General features: G+C 53.7%; 7 protein-coding genes across 7 annotated transcripts; 6 read left to right on the top strand and 1 right to left on the bottom strand.

Annotated features, from left to right (window-relative positions):
- The first annotated feature begins 555 nt into the window (after positions 1-555).
- On the top strand, positions 556-1,568 carry B0T23DRAFT_386672 (uncharacterized protein). The gene has a single exon (XM_062837636.1). It carries the CDS (start codon positions 725-727, stop codon positions 1,289-1,291), a length of 567 nt encoding a protein of 188 aa, XP_062689924.1. The 5' UTR covers positions 556-724; the 3' UTR covers positions 1,292-1,568.
- On the top strand, positions 1,457-3,442 carry B0T23DRAFT_214563 (pyridoxal phosphate-dependent transferase). Its single transcript, XM_062833619.1, has 2 exons — positions 1,457-1,953; positions 2,037-3,442. Exons 1-2 carry the CDS (start codon positions 1,670-1,672, stop codon positions 3,349-3,351), a joined length of 1,599 nt encoding a protein of 532 aa, XP_062689923.1. The 5' UTR covers positions 1,457-1,669; the 3' UTR covers positions 3,352-3,442.
- Positions 3,443-3,642: 200 nt separating this feature from the next.
- Positions 3,643-8,323, bottom strand: B0T23DRAFT_323481 (lysophospholipase nte-1; the record flags this gene model as incomplete). The annotated part of the gene is made up of 3 exons (XM_062835360.1): positions 3,643-5,006; positions 5,072-7,932; positions 8,001-8,323. 3 exons carry the CDS (start codon positions 8,321-8,323, stop codon positions 3,643-3,645), a joined length of 4,548 nt encoding a protein of 1,515 aa, XP_062689922.1.
- Positions 8,324-9,161: 838 nt separating this feature from the next.
- B0T23DRAFT_386664 (eukaryotic translation initiation factor 2 alpha subunit) lies at positions 9,162-11,085 on the top strand. Its single transcript, XM_062837635.1, has 4 exons — positions 9,162-9,622; positions 9,692-10,062; positions 10,142-10,378; positions 10,445-11,085. The coding sequence occupies exons 1-4, from the start codon at positions 9,545-9,547 to the stop codon at positions 10,689-10,691; spliced, it is 933 nt and encodes a 310-aa protein (XP_062689921.1). The 5' UTR covers positions 9,162-9,544; the 3' UTR covers positions 10,692-11,085.
- A 1-nt stretch (position 11,086) lies between these two features.
- B0T23DRAFT_364006 (peptidase S24/S26A/S26B/S26C) lies at positions 11,087-12,333 on the top strand. Its single transcript, XM_062836332.1, has 2 exons — positions 11,087-11,493; positions 11,577-12,333. Exons 1-2 carry the CDS (start codon positions 11,237-11,239, stop codon positions 11,872-11,874), a joined length of 555 nt encoding a protein of 184 aa, XP_062689920.1. The 5' UTR covers positions 11,087-11,236; the 3' UTR covers positions 11,875-12,333.
- On the top strand, positions 12,311-14,296 carry B0T23DRAFT_364002 (mitochondrial carrier domain-containing protein). Its single transcript, XM_062836331.1, has 3 exons — positions 12,311-12,694; positions 12,780-13,077; positions 13,136-14,296. The coding sequence occupies exons 1-3, from the start codon at positions 12,461-12,463 to the stop codon at positions 13,897-13,899; spliced, it is 1,296 nt and encodes a 431-aa protein (XP_062689919.1). The 5' UTR covers positions 12,311-12,460; the 3' UTR covers positions 13,900-14,296.
- A 215-nt stretch (positions 14,297-14,511) lies between these two features.
- On the top strand, positions 14,512-18,018 carry B0T23DRAFT_386658 (uncharacterized protein). Its single transcript, XM_062837634.1, has one exon. The coding sequence runs from the start codon at positions 14,733-14,735 to the stop codon at positions 17,865-17,867; it is 3,135 nt and encodes a 1,044-aa protein (XP_062689918.1). The 5' UTR covers positions 14,512-14,732; the 3' UTR covers positions 17,868-18,018.
- Positions 18,019-18,285: the final 267 nt, after the last annotated feature.

Genomic DNA, 18,285 nt, shown 5'->3' with positions numbered 1-18,285 from the left:
CCCCACCTTTGGACCCAACGAAGAGAGTCGCGTGATCAGTCTGATTCCAGCAGGACGTCTACCTCTAGACCGTCGCTGCAAGCGCCGACAGAGTCGCTAAGTTGACTTGATGACTCGCAAACGTTTGCCGTTGTTCGGAAGAAGTTACCAACATATAAGGTATGTAACTACCTATACAGACATCCGTTTGGTTAAATGGCGATGCGATTTCTCTGCTAAGCAATTTGTTGATCAGATGAGTGCGGTGAAACCCTGGAACGACAAAGAATACGTGAAAATGGAAGCATGAAGATCCCATCTATCTCAGCTCTGATGCCACACGCAGCCACGCCACAATATACTTGTTGAACTGCACCAAGGAAAAGTTTACTATGGTGAGTGGTTTCAGAACAAATCGAACACAGATGGTCCAATAGGCAGCACCGCTCGCTGTGATGCAGGTCGAGATAACGACAAGTGGGATGAGCGAATGACCTACCAGACTTCCAAAAGCGACAACATTATAGTCGCACGGCTCCAGAATGGGAAGGTCGTATTTTGCAACCAACGGCTGCTGTTGGTCAGGGGGTGCGCGTTATGATGATGCTGTAGGTACTGCTGTTGAGTCCGAGATATCGATGTCATCTGGCACTGTTCTTCTTGCTTTCAAGTGAGCTCCGTTCTTCTTGATCGTCGTTACCAGCACCTTACTGTTTGAAGCTTCCGTTACTCCATCTTCATCATTATGCGCTTCTCCTTCCTATACTTCGGGCTGGCTGTTCCTGCCATGGGCATACTCGTTCCGCCGACCCACGAGAATCTTTCTCCCGACATCACAGAGAACCAAGGGGGCAACACGTTCGATGGCAAGACAACCTGCCCAAGGGGAACAAACACCTATTGCTGCGATAGTCTTGATTACTCCGGCTTCCAAGTCGAATGTATTGGTAGGAACGAGCTCATCCTTCAGTCTCGAACAGAGACCTCTGAACTGACGATAATCGATTTTCCAGGGCCGGGGAAGGTCGATTATCTTGAGGAATGTTTAGACTATGAACCTCGGCCGATGTGTTGTTGCGCGTATGAGCTGATACCCGACATGCCGCAGGTAAGAGACAATCACTCATCAAACCGTACGGTCATCGCAGGCATCTTGGTGTGGCCATCTTCGAAACAGATAGCCGTGGATGTTGATGTAGACGATAATAACCCGGATTCATTAAATCAGATCCCAAGGGAGATCAGCTGCGATGCGGACTGCCATGCGCTGAAGGAGCCGAAGGCCAACGACAAGGTCACTCTAGACTTGTGATATCGCGAGCGACGCCATGTTCGTTGTCACCAAGCATGTATAAATACACTGGATTCAAGCTCATTTCCCGTTCCTGAGTCTGGTTCTGGTTCGCTTGATGTCGTCGTCATGCCGATGTGGATGTGTACATATGTCTCCGAAAGGGCGTGTTTTGGGAGCCTCCACTTTCCGTTTGCCGGTTCTTGGCCGGCAGGTGCGGGACCTCCGAAACGGGATAAGTGGATCCGGCTCGGTTGAAGGGTTCTGGAACTCTTTCCGGCGCCAACTTTGTTGTATATATCGGGGAGCCGCCGGGCGACTTTCCATAACTTCTACATTCTCTTCTTGTCACGACGACAGTTTGACTAGGCTTTTGCGTAAATATATCATATTTCAAGGATGGATTCCCAGGGTTTCCGTGATGCCGCTGCTACGGCCATTGATGATAGTGAGTTTCGTTACTCCCTCAAATCTCTCTTGTTATCATCAACCAGCGGAAATTTCACTAACACCAATACAGTTGCCAGCTATTATGACAACCTTGACGACCGGAATGTCGTGTCTACCGTAGAACCTGGCTACCTTCGGAAGCTTCTGCCATCCGAGGCCCCGGTCGAAGGCGAGGCATGGACCGATATTCACAAAGACATTGAGGGCAAGATCCTCCCCGGTATCACTCACTGGTACGGCGACCTCACCATGTTGATTTTCTTTTTTCTTTTTTTGTTTTTTCTCATAAACAACCAAAGACTGACTATGCCACCAGGCAACACCCCGGCTTCCACGCCTTCTTCCCCTGCGCCACCAGCTTTCCCTCCATCCTTGGTGAGCTCTACAGCGCCGCCCTCTCCGGCGCCTGCTTCAACTGGATCTGCAGCCCAGCCGTGACCGAACTCGAGACGATCGTGCTCGACTGGCTGGCCAAGGTCCTCGGCCTTCCCGAATGCTACCTGTCCACCGGTCCCACCCGCGGCGGCGGCGTCATCCAGGGCTCCGCCTCCGAGGCCGTCCTGACTGCCATGGTCGCCGCCCGTGACAAGTACCTGCGCGAGACTGTCCCTCTCGAGCAGTTCCCCGAGGGCTCCGAGGCGCGCGAGGACGCCATCGCCCACAAGCGCAGCAAGATGGTGGCGCTCGCCACGACAGCCACCCACTCGTCCACCAAGAAGGCCTCCATCATCCTCGGCGTGCGGTTTCACACCATTGCCGTCCATGCCGACACGGGCTACTCGCTCACCGGGCCAGTGCTGGCCAAGACGCTCGCCGAACTGCGCGCCCGCGGTCTCGAGCCCTTCTTCATGACCGCCACCATGGGAACGACCGACACGTGCGCGGTCGACGACTTCGCGGGTATCGTGTCGACACTCAAGTCGGACCCCGTGCACCCAGCCGGCACCCCTGGCGAGCTGTGGGTGCACATTGACGCAGCCTACGCCGGCTCGGCGCTCGTTCTCCCCTCTGTGCGGGAGCAAGTCTCCATTTCGCTGATCGAGAACTTCCACTCGTTCGACATGAACATGCACAAGTGGCTCCTCACAAATTTTGACGCCTCGTGCCTCTTCGTGCGTGATCGCAACTGGTTCATCCAAGCCCTCACCATCAACCAGGCCGTGTACGGCAACAAGGCGTCCGAGGGCGGGCTGGTGACGGACTACCGCGAGTGGCAGATCCCGCTGGGCCGACGGTTCCGGTCCCTCAAGATCTGGTTTGTGCTGCGGAACTACGGCGTCAAGGGCCTGCAGAGTTATATCTCACGCACCCTCAAGCTGGGCGAGGAGTTTGCCGACTCGCTCAAGTCTAGGCCGGATCTGTTTGAGATTTTGACCGGCCCTAACTTTGCGCTGACTGTGTTCAGGGTCGCTGGCAAGGAGCAGGGTAAGAGCGATGAGGAGCTGAATGCGCTTACCAAGGCTGTGTGCGAAAAGATCAACGCTTCCGGCAGGATGTGGGTGACTAGCACGGTGCTGGATGGCAGGTTCGCCATTCGCATGGTTACTAGCGTGAGTACGACTGAGAAGGAGCATGTGGACCGGGCGTGGAAGATTCTGGTTGAGGCGGCGGAGGAGGTTGTCAAGGCTTAGAACCAGAGCGTGGGTCAATAGACGTGATCGGTGTGCATGGCGTTGGGTAGACAAAAGCAAATGAGATCGTAGAGAACCACTTGGGCGATGCAAGGCATCAACATGACGCTTCCTTCTGATCACGCCACCGAAACCTATCTAAACCCCTCTACTACCAACCGAAGTAGATCGAAATGTAAATAAACATTCAAGTCAGTACATGGTGTAAGTGATAAACCCACTGCAATGCCCATCCTCTACCCTTCTTTGACTCTACCCAACCGGCCATCGCAACTCGACCAGAGATAGGGACTATATACTCGCGCGCCTCGGCGCCATCGTTCTCCTTAACGCTTTCTTCGCCTCTGTCTCCTCAACCAGAGGCAATACACCCTGCTCCCTCAACTTCTGGAGGAACTCCTGGCCATATTTGTACCCGACCCCATAAATCTCGTCAAATTTGCCAAAATCCAGCGTTCCGTAGTCGTCGATCGGGGGCCGCATGTATATGCATCCGGGCATCGTCTTTGCCCTCTCTAGCTCACCGACACTCGACACATACGCAAGGCGGGCCTGGATCTCTGCCAGCGTGGGCGGGTTGGGTACCGATGAGAATGGGTTCCAGCGGTTGAAGAATGCCCATACACCAGACAGAGAGTCGCCAAAGGCCTGTGGCGTATTATCATCAAGCGAGCCGACGTCAACAGCAAAAATGACGTCCGAACCGAGAGATTTCATACGGGATACAGTCAAATTGTCGATGTAGCCGCCGTCCAAAAGCATGCTGCCTTCGTCACACAGAGGTGGAAGTAAGCCCGCCAGGGACATGGACGCTCGGATGTAGCGCCATGCGTAACCACTGGTGTGGAACTCGACTCGGCTCTTGCTAATGTTGGTGGTATTGCAGTAGAATTCCAGCCAGAAATCTTCAATCTGCGTTTTTCCAAAGGTCTTGAAGATGCCGCGGTTGAACTCGTGGCCGGTTGTGTAGGAGGCGGACGGATATGTCAGGTCAAAAGCGAACCTCCACATGCTGGCCATACGTCCAGCGAACTTCTTGGCTAGACCGAAGATGGGAACGACATCTGCATGCCTAGCGTACAACCCGCCGATGAAGGCTCCAATTGACGTTCCTCCGACCATGTCAATGGGGATTCCGGCCTCTTCCATCGCTCTGATGATGCCAACATGCGCAATGCCTCTGGCGCCACCACCACCTAGGACCAGACCCACGGACTTGCCGCACAGCCGCCTCGCCAACCGATGGAAGTCTCCCTTGAACGGAGCATCGGGAGAGTAGAAGGGAACATGGCGAACTTTCCTGGAGGTGTACTTTTGGATTTCTGCCTGCAAGATCTGAACCCGCTGCTTGAGGCTTGGCCCGAACCGTTTCGTGGGCGGATGGATAGGCACAGTGTTGGAGGTGTATGCCATTTGCACATGGAAGTGGCCTCCGTTGATCCACATTCGGTTCTTTAGCCACTGCCTCGTCAGACCAGGGTTGGAGTAGCGCTCTTGGTGAACGAGGACGAGGATTTTTCGGGCCGTTGACTTCATTCCAAGCATGAACCGCTCATACTCTCCGATTTCAGGGGAGCTGTCCGCAAGGCCGACAAACAATAAACAATCAGCTTGCGTAATGCACGTCTGGGTCCATGGCGTGTTGACGTTCGTGTCTATCAAGAGTTAATTTCCGATTACAAATGGTGAAACAAGAAGGACACGACTGGCTTGAGCTTACCAGCTACGTAGACAACGAGTCCGTATTTCTCTTCTAGATCCGCGAGGTACTGCGACAGTTTGAGCTTTCCCATCCTGTTGAATGCCAGTTTTCCGAGGTGATTCAGAATCGCTGCTTGATTTAGACAAGTTGCGCCGTTAGGAGGCCCAACCTGTGACAAGGCGTTCATTAATCTATTGCCAAACTCGACAACAGGAACGCCCGCGGTGACAGGTAAGATTGCCACGGTTCTCAGGTTTAGAGTCGAAGAGCTCTTGTAGCTCCGAACCACGTTATCTTTGAGTCCCATGCGTGAAGGATCGTCGATAAAGGCCCTCATTCGAGCTGCGATAATCTTGGAAATTTTGATAGTGATGTTGGGATGCTCCTGGGCTAAGCTGTTGAAAAGCGTGCGAGGGAATTTGACCAGTTCAGTTTCGCGAATTGCATGTAGAGTTCCGGTACGTGCGGATTCGGTCAGCACTTCCAGCTCTCCGATACTCTCTCCCTGGCCGAATTCAGCTTTGACGTTCATCCCCCCCTCTTTTTGATCTTCAACCAGTCTTAACCGGCCATTGAGGACAAGGTAAATAGCTTCGCTCTCATCGCCTTCGCGGAACAAAACCTGGCCAGAGTTGACCTGCACCCACTCGAGGGCAAAGTCGATGTGCAGAAGCAGACGCGGCAGTAACTCCGTAAGCCGCTTGGCCATAGTAAGCATAACGATGGGATAACGGTCAACGATCCTGTCAATGGAGGCAAGTGGAAGAAAGCCGACACAGACATCCGTTCTCGCAACAACATCGATAAACGATCTGTAGGAGGAAATGGTACCGACATAACCAGCAAGCCCACCCGGCTTGATCAGAGCCACGCTCCTTCGACCTTGTTTGCCTTTCTTCTGCTCAGCACCAAAGTTGTTGTTCATGTTCGGTTCAGGAAAGCGTGACGAATTGGCCCCAAAGGCGTCGGCACCAGTTGCTGAGTCATGGCCATGGTCTACCTTGGCTGAGGACTGGAGGAGGTCGTGTGATGAATCGTCGCCCGGAACACAAATGTCGAGGAAACCATCAATAACATAATAGAGACCAGGATTTCTCTCACCTTGCTCCACCAAGACAGAGCCCTTAGGAAAGAAGACGATCTCAACCTCGTCCTTCATATCGTGTGCGAGTAGTTGAGGATTGGGAACTGGTGACGATGAGCTAAATCCACAAGAGGTAACTGACTCCGTGTCGTTGTCGAACGGGTCGAAGGCATCCATGAAGCCAAAAGCAGTGTGGCCTGGACCACCCCTCGAACGTCGCTGGTCCGTAGGAACAAATCTTGGGGAAGCTTGCGTCGAATCCGGATTGACACTTCCGTTACCCGTCAGGCCAATGGCCCTGAACATGCATTCGAGCACCGACTCTCGGAACATGTCGTCTTCATCAAGGGCTTCTCTCGTGTCAAGAGAGACATGTGCGTTTCGGGGAGTAGAGAAGGGACTGAGATTTCGCTGTGGTCGAGGAGATGTAGCGTCTCGCGCTAGATCAAGCTGCGATGCCGGCCCAGACTTCAACTGTTGCGTATTCGTGAGCAAATCGCCAGGGCTAGGCATGTCGGGCGATGGGCGTTCTCGACGTGTTCCGAATGCAGGGGTCGCCGTGACGATGCTCTGCCGCCTTTTCGAATATGCCTGCAATGCCACTTCTTTCCGAAGGGAGGCAGCCGAACGACGTCGGCGGGCGGCATGCGCGTTATGAAGAGCAATGCCCTTTTCGACCTCCTTCTCTCCAATTCTTTCCCTTTCCCGCTTGAACTTTTCCTTGAGTCTATCCAGAGCGTCTCCTCTGAGATGATTAGGGAGTTGCCGAACTGTATGCTTCAAGATGTTGCGCTCCATCTGCAATACTTCGCCGCTCAAGCCAAGGTAATTGTAAGCAGTGGCAAGTGTCACTCTTTGAAACCTCGAAAGGATGACATGAACGATGTGCGCAGTTGCCTTGGGATATATCTTGATCAGACGCCTGAAGGCGCTGGCGGGGATAATGGCTATGGTGGTGTCCACTGTCGCTCTCGCAATAATATCTGGATGGGCTGAAGTGGTATTGAGCCTCTTCGGTACTGGCCGGCGGGGTACAGCAGGACGAGTGTTCACGAGAGAAAGTGATGGTATCCTCGAAGAATCATGAGCTAGAGGAGACATTGTTAGAGACTCAGCCGAAGCCATACCACGTTGCATAACGTGGTTGTCGGACAATGGGGTACCTGGGATGGACGGGAGGGTATCGTTCGACTGTTGGAAGTTGGCGTTCATAGGATAACCAGGCATAGCGGTGCCAGGAGCGGAAGGCGTTGGGTCGGGGCTGTCGTCGTCGTCGGTGTCATGCATTTGGATATCTTCAGTGAAGAGTGACATGATAGAGAACAGTGATGACATGGGGGCACCGTTCCGCACTTCGGTCAGAAGCTGGTAGCGCTGGCGACCCGGAGCAAAGCCTTCCTCATCGTCGCTCTCGAACGAAGGGCCACTGCTTGAGCGTCGACCATCTCTGGCGGATTTAACAAAGATCTCCACCATACCGTCGACCACAAGACAGAATCCTTGTTCTTCTTCGAGGTTGAGGGTTTCGCCAGCGATCAGCTTCCTCGTCTGCATGCTGCGGGTCAGTTCATGGAAAACCGGCCTTTCCAGATAACCAAAGATTTTGATGGCGCTGAGAAACTCGTCAAAGTAGCTAGCTAGCCCAGACTTTACTCCTTCCTCCTGTGTTTCGGGGAACAGATCAACAGCTGGCTCTTTGCGCTGGGGCTCAGGAGGAAGCCGTGAGTACATGTTTAAGTAGCGATATCTGACTACCCAGGTCACTCCTGCCATCATGAACAACATTATAAGCACACTAAGCATACGGTTAGATCCACCAGCCTCGAGTCCATGTATACAATATGCGGCTGGCGCATGACTTACAGCGTAGTAGCGTTCATGGTCACCGTCAGACTAGTTGAAAATATGTTGAACAGAAAGGTGGGTGTAGTGATGGTGGTCAGCTTGATGACAAAGTATAGCACGCTCGAGATGCGGTGCAACAGCCAGAGGATGATGGTGAACCATGAAGTCGGGGTGTGTTCGGGAACCACATCGCTAGTAGCTTTCGAGACCGCATCGCTGGCGAGAGCGACAACAGACGAGAGGGCTTCTGTAGGATCGGCGAGGATTGCCGTCGCAGTCGTGGACGTTGTCTCGGAAAGCACCGAGCTCATGGCGTTGCCGAGGTTGCTAAGAGACTCCATTTTCAGAAGCCTGAAGCATCAAGCAAGCAAGCCAAGAGTTACCGGGCGAGCCCGTCGTGTCGGTTCTGACGAGAACGAGAAAGTGTGTATGTTGGGGGTTTTGTTCTTTCTATTTTTTTTCTTTTTTTCTTTTGTTTTTATAGAGTCGTAGGTTTCGCGGTAGTGTCGCGCCGTCGTCGTGGGGATGGTCGTGAAGAAAAGTTGGTGTTCGATCAGCGTGTCTGAACCCCAAAGGTACCGTCGCAACCTGATCAAGACCTATGAGCTGTCCCCTCTCCGATGCCTGTGGTTGAAACCCAACTCTTGCTACCTGGTCTGCGGTGTCGTCGCTCTGTTCTTTTTCATATCGGTCCAAGTGTTGTCACCCAAGACGGAGACCGTCGAGAAAAGTGAAACAGGTGAGCTCCTCCAAAAGTAAAGACATGTGCGGAGGGTTTAGATGAGTGTCGTCCGTCGGGTGTTGGTCGGCCCTCGGGATTCGTTTTGGTGTGCAAAAGTCGAATCTCCAAGTCGGGCGCCGTTGGTTGACAAGCAACTTAGGTTCAGTGATTGAAGCTCCCTAGCTTGACGATGTCCAAGGAAGATTCCAGGCTTGTCAATGACTGACCCCACTGTCGGTTCACGATTGACGTCGTTGTTCCTGCCCACTGAGCTGGCGCTCGGCACAGTGGGGTTCGGGGCAGGTGGAGTAAGTAACCGAGAGGTACCTGCCTCTGTGTACCATTGTTCGACCTGCTGTCAACGCTTCCTTACCCCACCTCAAAAAAAAAGATGGAGCCGCGTCTTGTCGTCACGGTCAGAACGTGAAATTCACCCCTCAATCCGGCGCACCAGCCACAGCCCACTTCGTTCTCCCCCCCAAAGTGCCCCGCCACTTTTGCAGCCTGTCTGCACGTAATTTTTGGTTGGTACCCGAAAAATACTGCGACGCATCTGGCTAACTTTGAGTGAGTCCTTTGAGCCTCGCTGGACCCTCCGAGAACCCGCTGCCGCAACCAGGACTTGAACTTCCAGAGGACCTTTCCCAGCTGTGGCCACTTGCAGCGAAACTTGGTCAATTTTCTTTCTCGGCCATCAACCCCTCCAGACCATCCACTCGAATTCCATCTCGCCCATTGTCGCGAAGCTCGTCGCCGACATCACCCTCCCCCCCCCAACACCACCAACACCACCACTTATTTCACCGTTTGCCCCGCCCGGGAAAAGGCACCAGTCGCCAACATGTCGCTCTCAAACTGCCGTTTCTACGAGGAGAAGTATCCTGAAATCGACTCCTTCGTCATGGTCAACGTTAAGCAAGTACGATATACTGGGGTCCCGGTGGTGCGCATGCGCATGTGGATGCGTCAGAGCTGACCCCCAGATTAGATCGCCGATATGGGCGCCTACGTCAAGCTTCTCGAGTACGACAACATCGACGGCATGATCCTGCTCTCTGAGCTTTCCAGAAGACGTATTCGTTCCATCCAGAAGTTGATCCGTGTCGGTCGCAACGAGGTCGTCGTCGTTCTCCGTGTCGACAAGGAGAAGGGTTATATCGATTTGTCCAAGCGTCGTGTGTCCCCCGAGGATATCGTTCGTTGCGAGGAGCGTTACAACAAGAGCAAGATCGTCCACTCGATTATGCGCCACGTTGCCGAGAAGACTCTTGTTCCCATCGAGCAGCTTTACGAGACAATAGGATGGCCCCTCAACAAGAAATACGGCCACTCGCTTGATGCCTTCAAGCTTTCGATCACGTACGTCATCCCGGGAAATAGGCGTACAGCTGTGGGATAAAATGGCGGTATTGGACAGGATGCTGACATGGATGTGAAGCAACCCCGACGTCTGGAATGACATCCAGTTCCCCACCGAGGCGGTTGCCGAAGAGCTCAAGACCTACATCAGCAAGCGTTTGACTCCCCAGCCTACCAAGGTCCGTGCCGATGTTGAGGTCACTTGCTTCGGCTACGAGGGTATCGATGCTATCAAGACCGCTCTCCGCACTGCGGAAGCTCGCAACACTGAGGAAACCCAGGTCAAGTGCAGACTGGTGTCCCCTCCCCTTTATGTGTAAGTCTTTGCAAGAAAGCGTCTCGCATTGTTGAAGGGAGAATGGCAGCTAACAACTCTACACAGCCTTACCAACACCTGCTTGGACAAGAATGCTGGTATTGCCCGCCTTCAGGAGGCCATTCAAGACATGCGGACCAGCATCGAGGCTGCCGGTGGCCACCTTGTGGTGAAGATGGAGCCCAAGGCTGTCACCGAGTCCGATGATGCTGAGCTCCAAGCTCTTATGGAGAAGCGTGAGCGTGAGAACGCTGAGGTCAGCGGCGACGAGAGTGTCAGCGAGTCCGACGACAATATCCCCGAGACCGTCTAAAGCGCCTCTTTATTTTGCAACCATTCTTGAACAGAGCTATCTTTGCAGGCTCATTGGGAATACTCGACACTATTTTGAGGAAAGGTTTAGGGATGCATGTACACAGTTTTTGCGACACAGGGCTGGCGTCTAGGGGATACAAAAGTCCTTCAGGCGGTAGAGGAATCAACCAAAAGATTGCATCAAGCGTATGCCTAATGAATGTGAGCGAGGGACGAGGATTAATGAACACAAGACTTGATATGGATAGTCATTTTATGGATGCACTTGGTGTACTAGGTAGATCTAGGCGTTCGAGGATATGCAGCTACCGGGGCTGATAAGCGATCTCATCGTTTTCTTATCGCCGCCTGCCCGGGCATGTGGCTGCAATTATTGTGTTCTCCATGTTAACGCACAGGCTCTGTACTGCTTATTGCCCTGCTCACTGAGCACGTTGAGGCGAACATACTCCCTCTAGTTCACAGCAGCATTGCGATTCACAGCAAAGAGTTGCATCGCATTGACCTTTTCGGTAGCTCGATAACTCGCCTGGTCGGATAGCGATGGCGGCGCGATGGGGAGCAGGAATTCGGAACGGATTCCTCGGTCAGTTCTCACACTACCTCATTCGCTACGCAACATGGATCCCTCCATTGGTGGTCTTCAACGGCTGGGTTGCCGAGATCACACAAATCAAGGGGCCGTCCATGTATCCTTTCTTCAACCCGCACTACAATGAGTCAACACGTCGGGACATCGTACTGGTCTCTAAGTGGTACCCGGACCGGAACCTCAAGCGCGGCATGATTGTGACCTTTAGGTGAGATCCAAGTCTCATCCTACAGCATCTGGCGTGCCGCATTCGGGGCCAAGTTGGGAACCTGACGACTAACTGTAACCCAGAAACCCACTGAACCCAAAGGGAAAGGTCGTAAAAAGAGTGGTCGGAATAGCAGGCGACGTGATCCGTACCAAGGCGCCTTACCCGCATGAATACGTCCAGGTACCAGAAGGGCACATCTGGGTCGAAGGAGACGGCGATAAGACCAAGGACAGTAACTACTACGGCCCGATATCAGCGTGCTTGGTCACCGGCCGTGTCACGCATATTCTGTCGCCATGGGATCGATTTGGGCGGGTAAAGTGGTGGGAGCATAACTTGCGACCAGGGATCAAGAAGGCACGCCATCTGCTGGAGTGAGCCGTTGCGAATCGATGCACACCTTGTTTGCGTGAATGGTTCATATTCACACATGCTGCTTTCTTGGGTGCACATACAGTCCTTGTGGATTTGTAGACGAGATAGGATGCTCATCGTCAACAAACACGGGTGGGAAACGACAAGGGTGGCAGTCAAACAAAAAGGAGGAAACAGCAGCACTTTCAGTGCTGGACCACAGGCCTCTGTTTGTTTACTATTGTCTCAGGGGGGGTCGACTGATGTACAGAATACTATTCGAGGGGCCCGATGGTTACGTGCGGGTTAACAACACGCACGAGCCACATCGATTGCTGCATGAACCCTGCAACCCGACGGTGCGCCCGAAAAAAAGGTGCGGTGCTTTGGCCGGATAAGCCAGTCTTGGCATTCCCAAGGGCGCAAAGGCGGCCGCGAAATTTATCAAAACTTGGATCTTCTCGCATCCATATCTCACTTAGCCCATGAAGCTTGCGCGCCCTTGCCCGCCGCGGTTCTACAAAAGACTTGGGGGTTCGCCATTGAACATCGCTGCCCGCACCTAAGGCGGCGGAACTCCCTCGCCCTCCCTTCTCCTCCCAAAAGGGCGATGGTGCTTGGCTTCGAGGCAGCCAGTACGCACCCTCTGCACCCTACCGCTTCCACTTCCACTTCCACTTCCACTATTGCGCCGTCGTCGTCACCGTCTTCGCTGTCGCCCACGGCCGTCGCCGACCATGGACTTACACATCAACAGGGCTTTGGGACTATCACCGAAAAGGACTCGCCGCGTAATATGACTCCTGACGATGGGGATTTCGAAAGGCGCCCGCCTTTGCTGCAAGTATGTCATGTCTTGTCCTGGGTGGTGAAACTCTGCGCGCCAACTATCGCCAAACCTTAAACTGTCGCTGACCACCATACGGTAGTGCATGCTTGCAGGCGGCTTAGGAGGGACAAGTGGCGACATGCTCATGCACTCGCTCGACACGGTAAAAACTCGACAACAAGGCGACCCGCACATTCCGCCGAGATACACCTCGCTGGGCTCATCATACTACACAATCTTCCGACAAGAAGGCATTCGACGGGGCCTCTACGGCGGCTGGCTCCCCGCCCTCTTGGGGTCATTTCCTGGAACTGTCTTGTTCTTCGGCACCTACGAATATAGCAAGCGGCACATGCTGGACTATGGTGTTCAGCCCCATGTCGCCTACCTGCTTAGCGGTAAGTCGAAGGGGGAAATCTGGCAGAGGCTACGCCTACTGACATGAGCGGCGGTTAGGGTTCCTCGGCGACTTTGCCGCGTCTGTTGTCTACGTACCCTCGGAAGTTCTCAAGACCCGGCTTCAACTTCAAGGCCGCTACAACAATCCTTACTTCGCATCTGGATACAACTACAAGGGCATGACCGATGCCGCCAGGACCATTGTTCGCAGAGAGGGATTTTCGGCCCTCTTCCACGGATACAAAGCGACTCTTTATCGGGACATGCCCTTTTCCGCCCTGCAGTTCATGTTCTACGAGCAGGCTCAAAGCTGGGCGCACAAGTGGGTGGGAAGCCGCGACATTGGGTGGCAGCTGGAACTGTTGACGGGTGCTGCGGCGGGAGGTCTTGCTGGTTCTATTACGTGCCCACTCGATGTTGTCAAGACCAGACTTCAGACCCAGGTCGTTCCGGACCCCACAGCATCGGCGATCGGTACCAGCTCAGCGACAACGCAAGCGTCCACGAAGGACGGAACCATCAAGCCGACCGGCACCACGGAGAGCTCAACACAAAAGCTTCAGAAAAGACTAATATCAACATCGTCACCATCAACTCACACGCCACGACCGGGAGCCGTTACCCTGGACACGTCTTCGGTATTCACGGGGTTGAGGATAATTTACCAGACAGAGGGCATTGCCGGATGGTTTAGAGGCGTCGGGCCCCGTGCAGTCTGGACCAGCATCCAAAGCGGCTGCATGCTGTTCCTGTACCAGGCGATTCTGCGTCAGTTAGAGACTCGTATGCCCGGGGAACAGGAACGTACAGAGGTGGCCTAATGCTGCATCTCTGTTTAGCGCAAGATGAGCGTTATTGTATACCACTTTCTAGACGTGTTGGTTGTATTGTATCTGCGATGGAGACGGCGGTAAGGGAACATATCAAAGAGGCGTTTATGGAATGGTCGGATTGATGGATAGAGAAGCACAGAGCATTTGTATGAGTATAAGCGATATAGACATAGACCCGAGCCTTTTTTTCACGTTGGGACGGAATATTGGAATACTCTGCTCAGGTCGTTGGGGGTGTTTGCCCTGGGGTCCAGTTACGCTGTACATGTGAGAGATAGATCATGTCAAAATACCAACGGATTGCCCAAATTGGACGGCGGGCGGGAGGTTGCGCCTTCAGACGCCCATCATCCTTTTGGGCCCCGGGACTCGGATGGAGGCTCTGCGGGCATCGTTGAAATTAAGATGCGACTCCTTCGCCAAGGAACCGAAGTGGAAGTCCAACAGAACACGGCATTGAGGGACGCTCGGGGCGTACCAAGATGCTGGACCCACCCGGCTAGCGGGGTGCTGCAGTGCAACAGTGCCCACTCCCCTCCTAGCTAGCGGGCTCAGGCGTTCGGGTCGTGCTTCCACTTGATCCTTTCGGTGCTTGTTTCCCGCGGCGCGGCGCGGATCGATTTTTGGAAGTGAAACATTTTTGAGCTCATCCCGCACAAGCTTCGTTGGGTTCGGAGCTCACGACAAGCTTCGGCCTCCGACCACCTACCTCTCTACCTCCTCACCAGGGCCCTTCCCTGACGCCCACCGCCCACGCGACTCGAACAGGGCGTTTTCGACCATGATTTGATGAGCGAGATGGAACACGGAAACCCGCGGCCATGTCATCACCACTTCCTGTCCCCTCCAAAGCTGCCTTGACAGCCCTCCGAGGACTTGTCGTGGGAACCTCTTGCACCCTCGCGCTCATTGCCGAAGATCGCCGACGACGAATCAGAAACGCCTTGACCGCAATTGAAAATGGAGAGCGCATCAGACAAGCCAAGAACTACAACACGGGCGGCGCTGCTCTGGCTGTGGCCCTGGAAGAAGAGTCATTGCTGGATGCGGGCGTCTCGCCCTTAGCTCCTGGGCCATACGCTGCGCTACCCACAGAGATCATCCGACAATACGATAGTGCTAGGGCCGCGGAACTGGAACGATTGCAAAGAGGTGAGGATGCCAGCGAGTCAAAAACAACAGAAAGAGAACATGATTCGGGGTCACATCCTTGCGGGCATAGCCGAAGAGAAACACCAAGGTCGTTTACACCCAAGAAGCGGACCCTCACAGGGCAGCACCACTTTATTCCACCGGTACAAGGAACGCCAATCACGCAAACTCGACATATTCATCACAGGTTTTCGAGGAAAGCAGACAACGAAGGTGGAGGACGAAGCTCGCTCGCATTCCCCAGCAATGATAAGATTGTCGTCATGATTCAGGAAGCTTGCAGAACCAGAGAATTGGCACAAATGGAAAAGGCCGCATCATTAATCTTCGAAGCGACCAATCAGAACCAAGCACCGGACAACCTGAATGAGGCTTGGATGGAGGCATCTGCTCTACTCTGCCGGACCTACTTGGACGTGGAACGAGCTGAGGACGCCGCAAAGATTCTATCTACCGTGTTAGCCCGTGCACCACTTACAGAGGCGCGGTACTTCGACTTCCAACCTGTACGGCTTATAGACTCACTTCTCGCCAAAGCGACACAGGCAAAGACCGGGGAGAACATATGTCCGGCCAAACTCGAGACGGCCATAGGTTTGTTCTTGCCAAGGTTCGCCGAAAAGCCGGTGGTCCAGAGTGCCGAATTGCTTGCGGTTGGGAGAGCCTTGCTCGAACATGCCTTTGCTGTGGGAAAATCAACCAGGGCCATTGACGTATATTGGAGGTGTATCTCGGTCTCGGAGAGCCGGTATGACTTTACCTCGTGGGTTATCACCAAGCTTCATGACTCTGGCGATTACAAAGCAGCCATTCGACTGTTCCTCGCCAACTACTGCAAGATGAGCCCGAGTGCGCCATCCATCATTCGCATTGCAGGACCGGTAGTGCAATGCGTTGAGAAGGCCCACAATTACAAACCGGCTCAGGTCCTCAAGACTTTGTTGAACATCGCCTCCGGGAGGTGTCAGCTCAAGACGGAATGGGTCATGAGGCTCCTGACTGCTCACTGGAAACGACATGGCAATTTCGAGGAATTAGAAACATTCTTCCAGCAACTCCTAGAGTTAGGCTTGAAGGATGTGGTTTACCATCTGGACGGTGTTTATCGTGTTATGACCGAGTTGGCATTAGAAGCTGGGGAAGATTTGAAGGCCGAGTCAATCTTTGCTCAAGCTTCGGCAGAGTTACCACAGCTGGCTCACGACGTACGGTTGCTTGGTATATTTGCACGTTTCAAGGCCAAGCAGCAAGACTGGGAGGGAGTCAGGGAGTCATTTGTGGCCATGAAGCTGGACTCCAAGCCAGCACTTGATGCGTGCGGTACCGCATTCGTCCCGGTGCTCAAAATCTATGCGGCAAATCACACGGTCCAGGAGACTGATGCCTTCATGAGATCGTATATCACCGAGCTCAAGGTACCACTTAGCCGGTACCTGGTTACTCTGATGGCGAAGCAGTACGCCTCCATTCGGGATCTTGAATCCTTCGTCGAGTGGCTTGAATACTGTAGCACGGCAGGGTTCCAGGTTGACGCCGCATTCACAAACGCCGTGCTTGTTAGCTGCCGAAGAAACTGGAACGTCCCATTTCGAGACCTTCGGACGCTCTTCCGCAAGCTTAGGGAATTGAACCCCAACTTTGTCGATAGGCACACGGAACGCGTCATGATGGATGCAGCACTCTCATCGGACAATAAGCTTGAGGGAGGATTTGCTCGCGGGCGCGTCCTCTCGTTACGCATAAATCCCAACTTGGGTCCTATCAGGGGCAAAAGTGACACCGAACATGAGGTCACTCTGGCGATGAAGGAGGCGCTGAGCTACAGGCACCCAGCCAAAGCACTCAGCATCTACAAGCGAGCCCTCCATCTCGGGATGCCCTTCTCCGAGTGCGCTTTAAAGCTGGCAGTCAACGCACAGCTAAAGCTAGAGAACAGGCCCTACAAAAAGACGTACGATCTTGTCCTGAAAGCCCAGGATCAAGGCAACAACGTCGATGCCATTCTCAATTACCTCCTCGGCCTTCAACTCGCCGACCTTGCTGCAAAAGGCGGCGAAATCAGGAGCATCGTCCAAACAGCCATCGACCGAATCAAAGAAGTCGGCCTCAAGATAGCCGACACTTTCCTCCATCGGGCTGCGTTGATCTGCCTAAGTTCCGGTCACTTTGAAGGCGCGCATCACTACGCTCTCATGGCCGCCGAGTCCAACAACCACGCAGAGCCATGCTACAGCTTGGACAACTTCCGCATCATGCTTTACTCCTTCGCCGGCCTGCTCAACATCGACGGTATCCGCCACGTGCTGGCCAAGGCCATGTCTAGCAACTACAAGGAGCACACGGGCTGCCTCAAGGCGCTCAAGCGGGCGCGGGAGATGGTGATGGAAGCGCGCCTCAACGACGCCAAGCCGCAGCAACGACACGACGCCTATGATATCTTGAGCGAGGGTATCGACAAGATCGTCGAATCGCGCCAGCGGTTGCAGTCGCAGCGCGTCAGGTTGGGGACGGAGTCGGTCCGGATTATGCGACAGGCGGCGCTGGATGCTGGCGGTGCCCCGGTTGACTTTGCCGAAATCCCGTGGTTGAACAGCAGCAAACCTCAGATCAGGCAAGACGATGATGTGGAGCTAGACTTTGAGGAGGAGTTCCAGAGGCAGCAGCAGGAGGAGAAGGAGGAGGAGGAAAAGGAGGGTAGGACTGTCTTTGACGGGCTTTTGGTTTTGGATAGTGCGTTTTCTACTACGGGTGGGAAAATGGCTGGGACTGGGGCTGGACTGGCACGACCTGTGCCGGCGGCGTGAAGGGATCGTGGGAAGACTTGGAGAGGCACATACATAGCATACCTAGCATACGTACGTACATATTGCATATGGGTTAGTTGGACAGCACAACAGTCCTTTTTGGTGGTTTATAAATGGACGTCTCAATTTACCTTGGCATACTGCTCATGACATGTGTTTTATCACACTCGGACAAGTCTATTGGCAACGCATGTTTTTTTTTTTTTTTGTTTTGTTTTTCTTGAACACTTACATAACGCGCAAGACGTCGTCCGGTTGGACAATTGGGCTGGACGTAGAGGTTGTCATCATCACGCCGCGTTCAACCATGAATCGACTCACATGTCAAGCTGGCGGTCAGGGGCAGAAAGGGGTACCCACGCCATGTGGTTCGTGCGCTAAGCCATTGGCTGAGCATGATTGGTTGGACGTTTACGGT

Source organism: Neurospora hispaniola (assembly GCF_033458365.1).
Source record: "Neurospora hispaniola strain FGSC 10403 chromosome Unknown B0T23scaffold_7, whole genome shotgun sequence".
Classification (NCBI taxonomy): domain Eukaryota; kingdom Fungi; phylum Ascomycota; class Sordariomycetes; order Sordariales; family Sordariaceae; genus Neurospora; species Neurospora hispaniola.
The sequence above is the reverse complement of the archived record's forward strand: the minus strand, read 5'-3'. Positions and strand labels throughout refer to the sequence as shown.

Coding starts and splice junctions, on each gene's coding strand:
- B0T23DRAFT_364006 (XM_062836332.1), top strand. CDS start 11,237: ATGGCGGCGCGATGGGGAGCAGGAATTCGGAACGGATTCCTCGGTCAG. Junction 11,494..11,576: donor GGCATGATTGTGACCTTTAG/GTGAGATCCAAG, acceptor ACTGTAACCCAG/AAACCCACTGAACCCAAAGG.
- B0T23DRAFT_386664 (XM_062837635.1), top strand. CDS start 9,545: ATGTCGCTCTCAAACTGCCGTTTCTACGAGGAGAAGTATCCTGAAATC. Junction 10,063..10,141: donor GCCTTCAAGCTTTCGATCAC/GTACGTCATCCC, acceptor ATGGATGTGAAG/CAACCCCGACGTCTGGAATG. Junction 10,379..10,444: donor GTGTCCCCTCCCCTTTATGT/GTAAGTCTTTGC, acceptor AACTCTACACAG/CCTTACCAACACCTGCTTGG.
- B0T23DRAFT_386672 (XM_062837636.1), top strand. CDS start 725: ATGCGCTTCTCCTTCCTATACTTCGGGCTGGCTGTTCCTGCCATGGGC.
- B0T23DRAFT_364002 (XM_062836331.1), top strand. CDS start 12,461: ATGGTGCTTGGCTTCGAGGCAGCCAGTACGCACCCTCTGCACCCTACC. Junction 12,695..12,779: donor GGCGCCCGCCTTTGCTGCAA/GTATGTCATGTC, acceptor ACCATACGGTAG/TGCATGCTTGCAGGCGGCTT. Junction 13,078..13,135: donor TGTCGCCTACCTGCTTAGCG/GTAAGTCGAAGG, acceptor AGCGGCGGTTAG/GGTTCCTCGGCGACTTTGCC.
- B0T23DRAFT_386658 (XM_062837634.1), top strand. CDS start 14,733: ATGTCATCACCACTTCCTGTCCCCTCCAAAGCTGCCTTGACAGCCCTC.
- B0T23DRAFT_214563 (XM_062833619.1), top strand. CDS start 1,670: ATGGATTCCCAGGGTTTCCGTGATGCCGCTGCTACGGCCATTGATGAT. Junction 1,954..2,036: donor CTCCCCGGTATCACTCACTG/GTACGGCGACCT, acceptor CTATGCCACCAG/GCAACACCCCGGCTTCCACG.